This window comes from Polypterus senegalus, chromosome 14 (assembly GCF_016835505.1).
Source record: "Polypterus senegalus isolate Bchr_013 chromosome 14, ASM1683550v1, whole genome shotgun sequence".
Taxonomy (NCBI): domain Eukaryota; kingdom Metazoa; phylum Chordata; class Cladistia; order Polypteriformes; family Polypteridae; genus Polypterus; species Polypterus senegalus.
The window spans coordinates 31,961,015-31,975,167 of record NC_053167.1 but is presented as its reverse complement, the minus strand read 5'-3'; the positions used below and the strand labels follow the sequence as shown (position 1 = coordinate 31,975,167).

Sequence of the window (14,153 nt, the reverse complement as noted above, 5' to 3'; positions counted from 1 at the left end):
CATATGAAGTAATGGAGGTTGAGTGGATGGATGGATATACTAACAAACATTAGTGGCCAAATTATTTTTAAATGAAAAGCCATATTAAGGTTTTAAATTCTTCTTACTCAAGCAATAATGTATCTCCACAATAATGTTAAAGCTACTCAATTTTTATTTTTTTAATTGCTGACTGCTGCATGTGCAATTATTCTTTTATTATGCTTTGTAGAAAGAATCAATTATTTTTTTTTTTTCTAGAAAATACAAATGAGTGCTTTTTGAAGTTTTGTGACTTATTTTTGTAATTATTTTTGTCTAGGACAACCTTCGTCTTCTGCACCTAGTCAAATGCCACCTCCTCATGGGCAAAGTAATGTAATCCAGACTAACCTTATGGGTATTCATGGCAATTTGCAGAATCAGACATCAGGAAATGTGACCTCAAGTGGTGTGGGACAGTCTGCCCAAGGTCTTCAAACTCAGATGATGAACATGCAGCACCAGCAGATTTCTTCGTCTCAAGGTCAAATGGTACAGAGTCAAAGTGGGGGCCAGATGATTTTGTCTAGAGGGCAATTGGTTAATCAGACACCATTACTTGTATCAAATCAAAACCCTAACATGGTTCCACAAAGAATAACGCCCCCAAAACAGATGATGGCACAGCAAGGTCAACCTGTAATGCCAACTCATGGGCAAATGATGGGAAATCAGACACAGCAAGTTGTCTTACAGCAGAATTCCATGATGGAACAAATGATTGTTAATCAGATGCCAAATAAGCAGCCCTTTGGTCCTCAAGGACATTCTGCTTCTTTACAGGGGCAGGTGATGAGGGGTGCCACTCCTTCTGTGCAAGGAAACCTAGTTCAGTTCCAAGGACAAATTAATCCACAGCAGCAACAACTTCCTCAGTCATCTCAACCTCAACAGCAGATGCCCATGAATGGTAATCCTAATCAGACAATGAGCCTACATGGACAGACAAGACTCCAAGGAGGTCACCACCTGGTTCAGCAGCAGCAGCCACAGCAGCTTAATGATCCTAATGTAAATTCGGGTGATATTACCCTACAACAGATGATTCCTGATGTCCAGTCGCAGCAGCAGCAACAGAGTGGCATGGTGGGACCCCCTCACATGCAAACAGGCAGTGGTCATTTCTCTGGCCATGGAATGCAATTCAGTGGTCAATTTGGCGGACAGTTGACCATGGGAGGCCCTTGTGTACAGTCCTCTAATTTTCCGGGTAATAAGGATGTCACATTAACAAGTCCTTTGCTAGTCAATCTGCTGCAAAGTGATATCTCTACTGCACAGTTTGGCCCTGGTGGGAAGCAGACTGGAATAAACCAGGCAAAGCCCAAGAAGAAGAAGCCACCACGCAAGAAGAAGGCCATTGGTGTTCCTAGTGGTCCACAGCCAGATGAGACACTTGGGTAATTCTGATTTTACCAAAGTTTAGTGATGGCTATAGTAATGATGGTGACTGGTATTGTGATTTATTTTAGTTGGTTTTTTTTATTGTAGTTTTTATTTCTGTACTTTTTTTCACCTGTCATTCTATTTTCAGCTTAGTTTATCTTAGCTTCATGAATTTTGGACTGTTTCTGTATTTTTTTGGTGATTTTCATCAATTAATTTTACCCTGAGATAATTGTTTTAGTTTAGTTTTGTGTTTGGTGACAATCAAGAAATGCATGTTTTTCCTACATAGAAAAAGAATTTTGGAAATATACAGGTAAGTTTCAGCAACTTCTCTTTTTTCTCCGTTATCCATGCAAAGACTTGTCTTCTTAATGTTTTCCTTAATGTGTTTCGCACATGGTTTCCACCTGTGTAAGGAGAATGCTGTTTATTTTGGCAGCACTACACATTTTGAACTTAGGATCAAGGTATTTTATGAAGAAAGGCAACTAAAAGAAACTCTTAGATTTTTTTTTGCAGAGGCAAGATTAATGTTTGTTGTCAAACATACAGTAACATGTATACTCTACCTTATTTGGTAGGTTTGTGTTTCTTCAGCATGTCACAGTCCTCTGCCTCTTTATAGACTTCTTTATAAAAGCAGTATAAGAGTGTTTTTAAATTCATCAGGTTCTTTACCTTTAATTGAGCTCCACAAACATGACTACTGTATCATCAATTCCCCCCTTTTTGTGACAATCAGTGCCATACTCCAAGTACTCCCAGAATGAACCATCCCATTTACGAGCCATCTTTTTTACCATGGTGTCCTTGATAAAAAAACAAGTTCCAGGCCTTTGATGACCTCTTAGTCACAGCTATCAGCAGTGTGTATGTCTGCGGAGAGAGTGTCGACCGGTTTACTTACCTCGGCAGTGACATTCATGTTTCTGGTGACTTATCCTATGAAGTCAGTAGACTGATTGGGAGAGCATGGGGGGTCATGAGGTTGCTGGAAAGGGATTTGTGGCACTCACGATATCTACACAAAAGGACAAACGTCTATGTCTTTAGAGTCCTGGTGCTTTCTGTCTTTCTGTATGGTTGCAAAACATGGATGAAGACTGGACTCTTTTAGTTCTGTGTCTCTTTGGGGGAATCCTTGGGTACCACTGGTTTGCAATTGCTCATGGAGTCCCAAATGAGGCACATTACCTGCATTGTGAGGGAGTGTCAGTTACTGCACTACGGCCAAGTGGCGCAATTCCCTGAGGGTAATCCTGCTTGCAGGATCCTCATTGTTGGGGACCCAAGTGGCTGGACCAGGCTAGGGGGACATACATATAATTGTCGTGTGGTGGATGCGGTGACCTGACCTGACTGACCGTGTTCAAACCAGTGTCATGCACATTAGACTACATAACCATGTAATGCAAAGCCATTTAGTGAAAGAAGGAGAGGCAGTTAATAGCAGTTTCCCATCTAAAGACTGAGAGCACTACTTACTATTATGAATATAATATAATGATCTGAAATATTAATGCTTTACAGAACATTTTTTTTAAATTATTCAGGCACAAAACATTCAGTTATCAAGCTGAACAGACACACTGAATGTAGCTCATGACTATAAATGAAAAATAAATAAGAAGGCAGCTTACCACATGCTTTTTAAAATAGGGCATTTAATAACGTTAGATTATTAAAAATCATTCAAATTTGATTAAAAATTGCCACAAATCACGACTCCATAATGACTTCATCATTAAGACGAGTTGTTTGCTTCAACCTGTTTTGGACTACTAACTAGAAACACATTGAATCTGCTTAATGAACCAGAGTGTGATAGTATCAAGTGCAAAGCAAAGTGAAGTACAAAAAAGTTAGTTGTCAAAAAGCCAAAAATAGTACAGTAAAATGCATTATTACCAAACATAAATATATAGCCACCTTCAAAAAGTTAATAACATTGGCTATATATTTTATGATTGGTGATGCTACATTTTAGGCAATGTTTAGTCTAATTGCAAATGATGAGAGGGCTCAGTGTTAAACATCCATCCATCCATCCTTTATCCAACCCGTTATATCCTAACTACAGGGTCACAGGGGTCTGCTGGAGCCAATCCCAGCCAACACAGGTCTTACGGCAGGAAAAAACCCTCGGGCAGGGCGCCAGCCAGTGTTAAACACTTCATTACTATTCATATTATAATGCACCAAGTACTGAAGTTCACACTTACCTGCTTTGTATGTCATTGTGTATTTGTCTTTACACATTTTACAGGAAGCTACATTTCTACCCGTGCTGTCTTGAAACCAATCCTTTTTTCACATATCATTGCAAATTAAAACATTTTTTTAATCATTTTGAATACCACAAGGAATGCTTGAACAGTTTTGCTGTTAAGATGTCCTCTCTGTGCCTTTATTTAGGTGCTATGAGTGTTGATCAGATGTTAGGCTTTGTTTATAAAATATGATTTTATTTGTTTCAATATAGAGTCAAACTTTGTAAACTTTTGTCAGGTGGATTTCGTGACCTGTTTTTTACATTTTTTTTCTTTTTGTGCACTACTGGAAAATGTTGTTCGCCACTCGCCCGCATAAAGCAGACTGCAAATAACAATGTTTTTAGAGAGAAGATATGTGAACAGTAAGGGGTGGGCAATTGATTTGTTAAAAAAAATTAGAAATACAGATTTTCATTTCTAGCTATTTTCATTTTATTTTAGCAATAATTAGTTTTTCACTCCGGTTTTAGTTTCATTTTTATTTTGTTTAGCAAAATGTTTTTTTAGTTATTTATATGTAATATATATATAGCACTTATGCTATATGGTACTTGCTTATATACACATTTATGCAGAGTTCTTTGTAAATTAACTGGGTTGATCACTGTGTCTACAAATATGTGATGAAAGTCTTCAAACATTTTTTGTGTGTTTTTTACTTTTTGAAATAGTATTCTTTATTCAGTATATAACCAGAAAAGACAGAAACTAGAGAGTTACGATTTAAAAAATATTATTGATATTGTGTAACATTTGAATGATGTCATAATGCATTTGTGTTTTAGCTGTCCAGAAGTACGACCTCTTGGTGTGGATGACTCAGAGACACAGCCTTTAACTGGAGAACAAGGAGTAGTACTGGAGCCAGCAGGTCCAAAGCTTGCAGACTTTCCAAATAGACCTTCAGGTAAAATGACAACTGTATTTTTTTTTAATATAATATTTTATTTCATAACTAACCCCCATTGGTTATGAATAGTTATGAATATTAATAGTAATTTGTCCCAGATTAAAAAACAAAATCCTCTTTATTTTAGCTTTTATCAGTGGAACCTAAGCCATACTTTTCAATTTCCAATGGACTGCACCCTTTTAAACACCTTATTACAACTGTTTTCAGAATTATATGGATGATCAGATTGTACACAATACTAGAATAAGTAATAATAAGTCTTTGCATTTATATAACGCTTTTCTCACTACTCAAAGCGCTCAGCAATTGCAGGTTAAAGGCCATGCTCAAGGGCCCAACAGAGCAGAGTCCCTTTTAGCGTTTACGGGATTCAAACTGGCAACCTTCTGATTGCCAGTGCAGATCCCTAGCCTTAGAGCCACCACTCTGCCTACAAGAAGCTACTGTGCTTTTCTTTTACAGCCTCTGTTTACTTCTGAGTAACTGGCTTCATATTAGGAATACTGCGTTACTTACTAAGTAACAATTAAATGCCTGCATTCCCATGAGTGTCCTGCAGAGCTCCTGGGATGAGACAGTACTTTTCAGCATGGGACATAATTTTAGACTTGTGAACAGTCAAGATATAAGATACATTAATTAATTCATAAACTTGCTTAATTCTGGGTCTCAAGGGGCTAGAATCTACTTTGGCAGTATTGGTCACAAGATGGGAATCCAGTCCATCTTGGGGCACACACACAAACATCCAAACACACATTCATGCTGGGGACAATCTGGAGTAGCCAGTTGTAACATAAATGTTTTTGGGGATTTGATGAGGAAAACTAGAGTAATCTAAGCAAAAAGCCATAGCAATACAGGGAGAATATGGGCAATAATCTGGTGTGGGTTTATTGTATCCAAATGCTTGCTTTGGTGGTGTTTGCATACCTTGGACAGATACAAAGATGATTAACATGGCCGCTGCACAAGGATCACATGCACATTTTTATATAAGATAATGACCTTCTCAAACCTCCCAAATCCAGTTGGGAGTCATGAGGAGGCCTATAGCCTGTCCTGACAGCACTGAGCGCAAGGAAGAAAATAGCCCTAGACAGGTTACCTGTCTGTTGCAGAGCTCACTCACAAACGCACATGCCCACACCCATGCCCACATATACACAGGACCAATTTGGAATCGACACTTAACCTAATCTGCACATCTTCCTCCTGTTGGGGCTTTAATGTTCTGTGTTACAAGCAGTCATTTATTGTATCAATGAAATCCTGTTATTGAGCTCTACTATTTACATTGCTATCCCATTTAACAACTGAGTACTTAAAATCTCCCATTACTATGATATCCCCCTAATAAACTTGATTTTTTTACTAATATTATGTGCAGCTACGCATAGCTCCAGCTCATTTGTTTCATTTTGCACACTTTTGGCTTTAAGGTTGGCATGGTTTAAAACACTCATTTAGTTTATTAACTGTGGGCTAGTAATTTCAAAGTTACCTTATATAGGTAGATAGGTATGTGTAGTGAAAGTGCTTCATTAGTATCAAGAGGAAATTTAAGTTTTATAGAAGCGCAAGAAAAATAGAGTGTTATAAAACACAACAAGGACTCTCTTCAAACACACACTGGAGACTCCAATAATAAAAAAAAGTTGTTTTTTTTTAATTTGTATTAATAATAGGATCCATTCCTTTATGTGAAGTTATAAACCTTTCTTCTAAATCCTCAATTAGATAGATACTTTATTAATCCCCAAGGGGAAATTCACATACTCCAGAAGCAGCATACTGATAAAAACAATATTAATTAAAGAGTGATGCAAGTTAAAAAATTCAAGGTGGAGAGTGCGAGGCAGGTGTAACAGTCTATAATCTTGTATAATGTTAACATTTATACCCCCCCCCAGGTGGAACTGAAGAGTCGCATAGTGTTTGGGAGGAACGATCTCCACAGTCTGTCAGTGGAGCAGTACAGTGACAGCAGTCTGTCGCTGAAGCTGCTCCTCTGCCTGGAGATAACACTGTTCAGTGGATGCAGTGGATTCTCCATGATTGACAGGAGCCTGCTCAGTGCCAGTCACTCAGTCACGGATGTCAAACTGTCCAGCTCCGTGCCTACAATAGAGCCTGCCTTCCTAACCAGTTTGTCCAGGTGTGAGGTGTCCCTCTTCTTTATGCTGCCTCCCCAGCACACCACCGCATAGAAGAGGGCGCTCGCCACAACCATCTGATAGAACTTCTGCAGCATCTTATTGCAGATGTTGAAGGATGCCAGCCTTCTAAGGAAGTATAGTCGGCTCTGTCCTCTCTTGCACAGAGCATCAGTATTGGCAGTCCAGTCCAATTTATCATCCAGCTGCACTCCCAGGTATTTATAGGTCTGTACCCTCTGCACACAATCACCTCTGATAATCATAGGGTCCAGGAGGGGCCTGGGCCTCCTAAAATCCACCACCAGCTCCTTGGTTTTGCTGATGTTCAGGTGTAGGTGGTTTGAGTTGCACCATTTAACAAAGTCCTTGATTAGGTTCCTATACTCCTCCTCCTGCCCACTCCTGATGCAGCCCACGATAACAGTGTCGTCAGCTAATTTTTGCACGTGGCAGGACTCCGAGTTGTATTGGAAGTCCGATGTATATAGGCTGAACAGGACTGGAGAAAGCACAGTCCCCTGTGGCGCTCCTGTGCTGCTGACCACAATGTCAGACCTGCAGTTCCCAAGATGCACATACAGTACTGAGGTCTGTTTGTAAGATATACCTGGTGGCGTGGATCGTGGACTGAATCTACTCCCATCTCTGTTGGCTTGTCCCTAAGAAGCAGAGGTTGGATGGTGTTGAAGGTGCTAGAGAAGTCCAGAAACATAACATTCTTACAGCACCACTGCCTCTGTCCAAGTGGGAGAGGGATTGGTGTAGCATATAGATGATGGAATACTCCGCGCCCACCTTCTCCTGGTATGTGAACTGCAGAGGGTGGAGGTCCTAAATGCCCTTCGTAACAACTCCGTAGTTTAAATAATCCTTGACTAACCTACTCATATGCCTCCCAACTTTGGCACTTCTCCACTTTAGATGTAGCACCGCATTACTGGTATTTTAGCTGTTCCAGAGGTAGCCCCAATGTTTTGTAAACTTGTACTTCTCTATCCTATACCAAAATTTGAACTAAGCATTAATGTCCTCAGTCTTACCTGTACTGGCATGTGACACAGACAGACCTTAACTTTAGACAAGACCATATTGTCACATCTGCTCTTCAGCCTAGCATCTAATTCCTTAAACTTGTATCGCAAAATTGGCAGCCTACCCTTAGCTGCCATTTGTTTGGCTGTGGACAGTAAAAAGTTGATTAACTTTTTTCTTCCAAGGAGCTTATCTTCCTTTCCAAGGATGTCTCCCGGTGTGTCAGGAAAGCAACTTGCCTTCTGAGACTATCTGTGACTATAAAAAGAACCTGGAATGTAATCCCCTACTGTCACACTCTCCCTCCTTCTGATTACAGTTTTTCTTCATCCCTGGTAAATAAAAAAAAAATAAAAAAATAGGAAACACCTAGTTTGTTAAAAAAAATGTTTCCTGCTATATGTTTTCTTTTAAATAATTTGTAATGCTGTATGATCAGTTTTTGAAATCCCTCTTTTTATATATAAAAAATGTCAGTAAACAGATTTCACAAGCCAACAATCTGAACCATCAGAAGATAGTAAGCATTTGGTGTACTTATGTATGGTGCATTAATCATTATATTTTATAGAACATGTATTAAACTGGCATTTGCTATTTCACAATACATCACATCACCTTACTCAATACATCTTGCAGATGTGCTGGGACACATCCTCAGTAATGTAACCTGGAGTCCTCAACTGTGTTAGGTCTTTCAGCATCAGACACCCTCATCTAGTCAACCCAGCTGGGGATGATCAATCCCCAACTTATGTCCCAGCAGCAGTTGACCACTGGGCCTCCCTCTTTATCAAGAGCCAACTAGTGGCTCTTTCTGCAGCATTGCTGGTTATCCTAATCACCTTCTTCTTTTGTAAGCCTTATTGCACCCAACTGGGTCATCACTTTACAAAGCTACTGACCTGTGAAGCCCAGATATGGCCTACTTCTGCTGGCTCACATTGAATGTTCCAACTCGCACATTGCTGTACCAGGTGCTGGTAATTGCCTAGCTTTCTGTCATATGCCCAATCTATGCGCTGTTCCTGGGGTATTGTGATTCTATCATGATCCCCTTTTTGGTGGAGCTTGAAAAGATGATCATGTCTGGACAGAAGTGCTGCTATGATATTGTGTTTACAAAACCTTTAACTGCTTGCCCAATTCTATTCTCACCTGCCAGTCTGCAGCTGAGGTAAGGTGGCGTGCTGCTAAACTTGGCAGTGGGGTTAGCTTTTCTCCAGTCCTGACAAAGAAGATAATCGTCTTTGGGTGGTGGCAGTGGCTGAGGCTAATATCTCAGCAGCTGCTTTGAGTACCTGATCTTGCCACCAGCGGTATCAATCTTCTGCAAGGACGTTTAAACAAGTGATAAGAATATGTTGGAGGGATCCTCTTTCAGAGAAAGTACCACAGAATGCTTTTTCACTCTTTGCCCGAACATAGAGGTTTGCTGGACTTGGTAGATCATCATATGCAGCCATGACCAAAAAGAAATCACAGTGGTAATCTGCCCACAAAATTCTTTCTCCTGTAACCTTGTGCTGCACTGCAGATTTCCATCTTGACCAGACTCACCATCCAGCTAGATCTTTCTCTCTCTACACATGTTTGTACCTCATCCTGGTTAAGATTGTATCTCTTCTTGCCCTGGTCTTTCTCTTTCTGCCTCCTGGGGAAGTTACCAAGACCATCTGTACATGTAGCTACATTTCCCACTAACTCCTTCGGCCTCAGCCAAAACTCTGCAACTTTCAATGCCTAAGCTGCTGTCCACTTCTTGCTTGTTCTGACCTCAGTGCCAGTTGGGTATTTTATGTCTCTGTACAGGAGTGCCTTTCTTGTCCGTTACACTGTTCCATTGTTAGGCCAATGAAAGGGAGCCGCAAGATGTTACTGCTGCCATGCTATTAAAACTACTGGGCAGGCCTAGCCTCCTGCGATGGTAACTGCTGATCCTCCTCTCCACAGACTCAGCTGTTCATATAAAGACCTTCTATACCAGGAAATGCCACAATATCCTGGGCATGCTGATAAATCCAATCCAAGGCAAGATACTGAGAAGTGGAACTTCTCCACTAGTCGTCTCCTCTTCAGCACCAAAGACCTGGAATTGTCTAGGTTTGAAATTCGTTTGTGTCCATGAGATGAGCATCTCTAGGCCTTGGAGGATCGATCCATCTGGCATTAGGTGCTGATGATGTTTTGACTGTAAGGCAGTCTATAAAGGCCCAAACTGGGGATTGCTGCATCTCAAACTTGTTCTTTGAACATCTACACTCCACTTCTATTGATTTGACGATCATGTTCATGGCGAGGGCAAAATGGGTAACAGAGATTGGACAGCTTGTTATAATGCCCTTTTCCAAACAGTTCTAGCTTGATTTGCAGACCAAGAAGTAACTCTTAGCCTGAAATTATTGTCATAATCCAAGATATGGATTCTAACATTGCTAGGAACATGTTGTCTCTGCTGAGCAATCTTGATCAGGTTGTGTGGCATGGACCCATAAGTGTTGGTAAGATCCAACCACGGAATAACACGGCCTTCCTTTTCCTCACTGGCTTCTTAAATTAGCTAGGAGAAAACTGGCTACCCAGGAAGCACTCCCTTTTCTGCCCTGATGCATTGACATATTTATTTTGAAGGGTAAATTTGGTGGAGTGTTTTTTAACAAGACACTGAAGAATATCTTCTTTGTACACTAAACTGCAAAATTATATGGAACTGTTTGATGTTCTTTGAGTCTCCCTCCTTGGAAATCCAAAAAACACTTGCTTATCTACAGTGGTTACTGACTTTCCCTCTTCACCAGATCTCAGACTTCTAGGTTTGTCGGAGGAATTCTGCACAGAACTTATACATAACGTGTGGCACAATATTGGGTCCTGGAGCTGAGGCTGATCTACCTCCTGAACCTCTTTCAACTTTAGCTCTCTAAGGCTGAAGTTAACTTTGGGTCTGGTGGCTCAATCTGACCCTTGTGAAGATCAATCTACTGATCGCTTTTTGAATCATTCAATATTATATGAGGAGCTATCTACCTCACCTAAAGAGTATGATAAGTGACCACTGCGCTTATCCTATAACCGATTTTTAGCAAAGCCAAATGGGTTGGGGAGGAATGCAGTTTGTTTCCTGGCCTTCTTATTTCTTAATTTCCTGTGCCTCTCTGCTCTTCGCAAGGTCATAAGCCTCTTCTGCAAGATACTCCTTAACTTGGCAAGTTGCGGTTTTTGTTCCTCTGTTGTGCTCTTGTGCTTGAATCTTTGCTCATTCCACAGCTCTTGTATTTGGGTGGCTCTCCAGTTTTTGGTGTAGGAGACTCCAGAGTTCTGCTTCCCTATATAGCCAAACTGCTTTCCAGAATACCTGGTAATAATGGTTGCCATACTATGAAGCTGACTATCTGCATCACCCTTAGATAAATCTGTGTAATACTGCAGACATCCTCCTCAAAATGGCAACACTCACCTCGTCTTTGGGCTAAGTGCCATTTAATCTTCCTTCCTTTTCTGGTATGCTGTAGTAAGTATAGGGGGTTAAGGTGTGTGGGCGTTCTGGGCTCTGTTGGCTGGTCCCTGACTGGGCTCCTCCTGCAGCTCACCAGAAATTTCTCCTGTTCTGCATTTCATACTCCCTTTCTCGGCATCTCATTTTGGCCTAATGGACCTTAAGGTCGTGCTTGTTCTTATATAACTTGCTGAAGATGTATTTCAGGATTTTCATTATTGTTGATTCACAATTTGCTTACATCATCACCGTTGTATTTATCCTAATAGGGATATCACCCCCCCAAAGGTATCTTATTGAGGGTCTATGTATAGCTTTCTTGGGTGTCTTTGTCACGGAAAATTCGGAATGGGTTGCTAGCTTAACCTGGCTCCTGCCATCTTTGCAAGCTGCCAACTGTGTCTCCAGTTGTCACCAGTCCATTCTTCGTTGTCCATTCCTACCTTTTTCTGAATGTCACTGGTAAAGCCAGACAATTGTTGACTCAATACATTTCAATGCTCACGTCCCAGCAGCAGTTGACTACGGCAACATGGCAGTTAAAATGTAAAAGTTATTGGCTTGCTGAAAGTGAAAGGTAGCAATGTTTTTACTGTTGGGCAGGGGATGGAAGCGAAGAGTCAAAACATTTAATATTGTTTTAAATATGCTTTGGCATTTTTTTATTTTGGAGGAACTTATTGATATATTGCCTTTTACTAACTCCATGATGTTAACAGTTGTCAAAAGTAAACCAGGCAACTTTCAACATGATTTGTAAGCATTTTAATTCTATGCCTCATAAAGCTACCCTCCTGGGAGAGCAGTAAATAATTTCTTCTGTCCTTGTAATGACAGTTGAACAAAATTTGCAAGAAAAGTCATCATCCTTATTGTTTTTGTCATTGATTATACAACACTATAAAAGTAATTCTTAATATAAAATAAAAAATTCTGAATAATGTTATGTCCATATTACGTTTTTTACCCAAAAACACCAATTAGTGAAATGCTTGTTGTTTAATGTGTCATTGTCTCCAATTGTAACAATATATTTAACATTTCTAATTTTGCCATTAGGATTCCCAGGACAGCCTGGAGACCAGAGAACTTTGCAGCAGTTGCCCATTCAGTTTATGCAACATGGCCCACAGCAGCAGCAACAGCAAGTGCAGACTATACATCCAGGACAACAGGGCATGATGAATCAGGTGCATGCTCAACAACACCAACACCAACTACAGCAACAACAGCAGCAGCAACAACAACAACATCAACAGCAGCAGCAACAACAGCAGCAGCAACAGATGATGATGATGCTAATGATGCAACAGGATCCAAAGTCTGTACGGTTACCATTGCCTCAGGGTGGGCCACAACCCAGAGGACCTTTAAATCCTGGGGATATTCAAAGGCCTCCTGTGTCTCAGCAAGGTAATATGTCAGTGATGATAAGCCTACAAGGCCCAGGAACTCTTCCCCCATCCCAGGATAAGGCCAGGCTCCCTCTTATGATAAATCCTCAGTTAGCAAATGCTGCAAGAAGAATGTCTTTCCAGGATGCAGGACAGGTTGGCTCATCTTTGAATTCCGATGAAAATACTGTCATGCTTTCTTTACAGGATGGTGCTAATTCTGAAAGTGTACAGCAGACTGTTACTGGGAATACTCAGTTAATAAGCAGCTCTGGTCCTGGCCAGCTTCTAATGAAACCTGGACCTTCACCTATTCCTCAGCATCAGGGAGCAAGCCCACAACAGCTTCAACAACAGACATCAATGCCTAGTTCACATGCGCTTCATTTCCAAAATGCTCCTACTACAACACAGACTTCACGTCCCAAAACTCCCAATCGTGCCAGTCCTAGGCCTTACTATCCTCATACTCCTACCAACCGTCCACCCAGCACAGAACCTTCTGAGATTAATCTCTCTCCAGAAAGGCTTAATGCTTCTATCGCAGGTCTCTTTCCACCACAAATAAATATACCTCTTCCACCTAGACAACCCAATTTAAACCGTGGTTTTGATCAACAGGGCTTAAATCCTACCACTCTCAAAGCAATTGGACAAGCCCCACCCAATTTAGGTTCATTAAGTAACAGTAATGGTCAGCAAGGTTTCAGTTCAAGTAATGCTGCCTCTCCTGCTAGTAAATTAGAGAAACACTCCACAGGAGGAACTGCTAAAAAAGCTAGTCCAAGCAACAGCAGGCGCTCTAGTCCTGCTTCTAGCCGTAAAACCACGCCCAGTCCAGGGCGTCAGAATGCAAAGTCAGCCAAGCTGACTCTTTCATCTCCTCCTCACCAACCTTTGTTGAACCCTCAAAACTTAATGATGGGTGGTTCATCTGTTTTGCCTAATTCTCTTAACAGCAACATAAATCATCCAACAATGGTAGTACAGCAAATGCAGAGTCCTTTTCCTTCTGTATCAAATTTTATTGAGATTAATAAAGAAAACCCTGTGGCTCCTAAAGAGGTGAGGAAAGCACCGCTTATCTCAAGAGATCCTTGTATTACTGAATTAAAAAACCCTTCTTCAACTAAGGATCAAAAGGTCCCTACCATTTATGAAGACTCGTCTAAAAGAGATACACAAGATAAGGTAAAACAGTTTTTAGCAGGTAAAGATGATCCCAAAATGACAGTTCCTCCAGCCCTGAGGGAAACCCCAACTTCCCTTAGCCAGCTGTTAGACAATTCTGGTGTTCCCAATGTGACCCTTAAACCTGCACAGGATAGACCTAAAGAGGATGAGGTAACTCATAAAGAAGCTCCAAATTTTATGTTGGAGCAGGAGGCCATTCTCTCATCTGCTGCTCCTTCAGTCTCAGAATCTAACAGCTCTTCTCCACATGAACTGCAACCAAACACCAATTCTGAACCAAAC

The 14,153-nt window shown here is 40.8% G+C and overlaps 1 protein-coding gene and 1 non-coding gene across 6 annotated transcripts in view; both read left to right on the top strand.

The window, feature by feature from the left end:
* ncoa6 (nuclear receptor coactivator 6) overlaps positions 1-14,153 on the top strand; it is a 71,346-nt gene that overhangs the window by 27,553 nt on the left and 29,640 nt on the right. For all 5 annotated transcript variants that reach the window (XM_039735065.1, XM_039735063.1, XM_039735067.1 and 2 more), the window contains exons 8-10: positions 302-1,421; positions 4,469-4,590; positions 12,343-14,153. The exon at positions 12,343-14,153 is cut by the window's right edge and continues 1,129 nt beyond it. In XM_039735065.1, coding sequence (XP_039590999.1) covers positions 302-1,421; positions 4,469-4,590; positions 12,343-14,153 — 3,053 coding nt within the window. The remainder of the gene's footprint in view (positions 1-301; positions 1,422-4,468; positions 4,591-12,342) is intronic.
* LOC120515302 lies at positions 5,505-5,608 on the top strand. Its single transcript, XR_005630631.1, has one exon. It is a non-coding gene; the product is annotated as a U6 spliceosomal RNA (small nuclear RNA).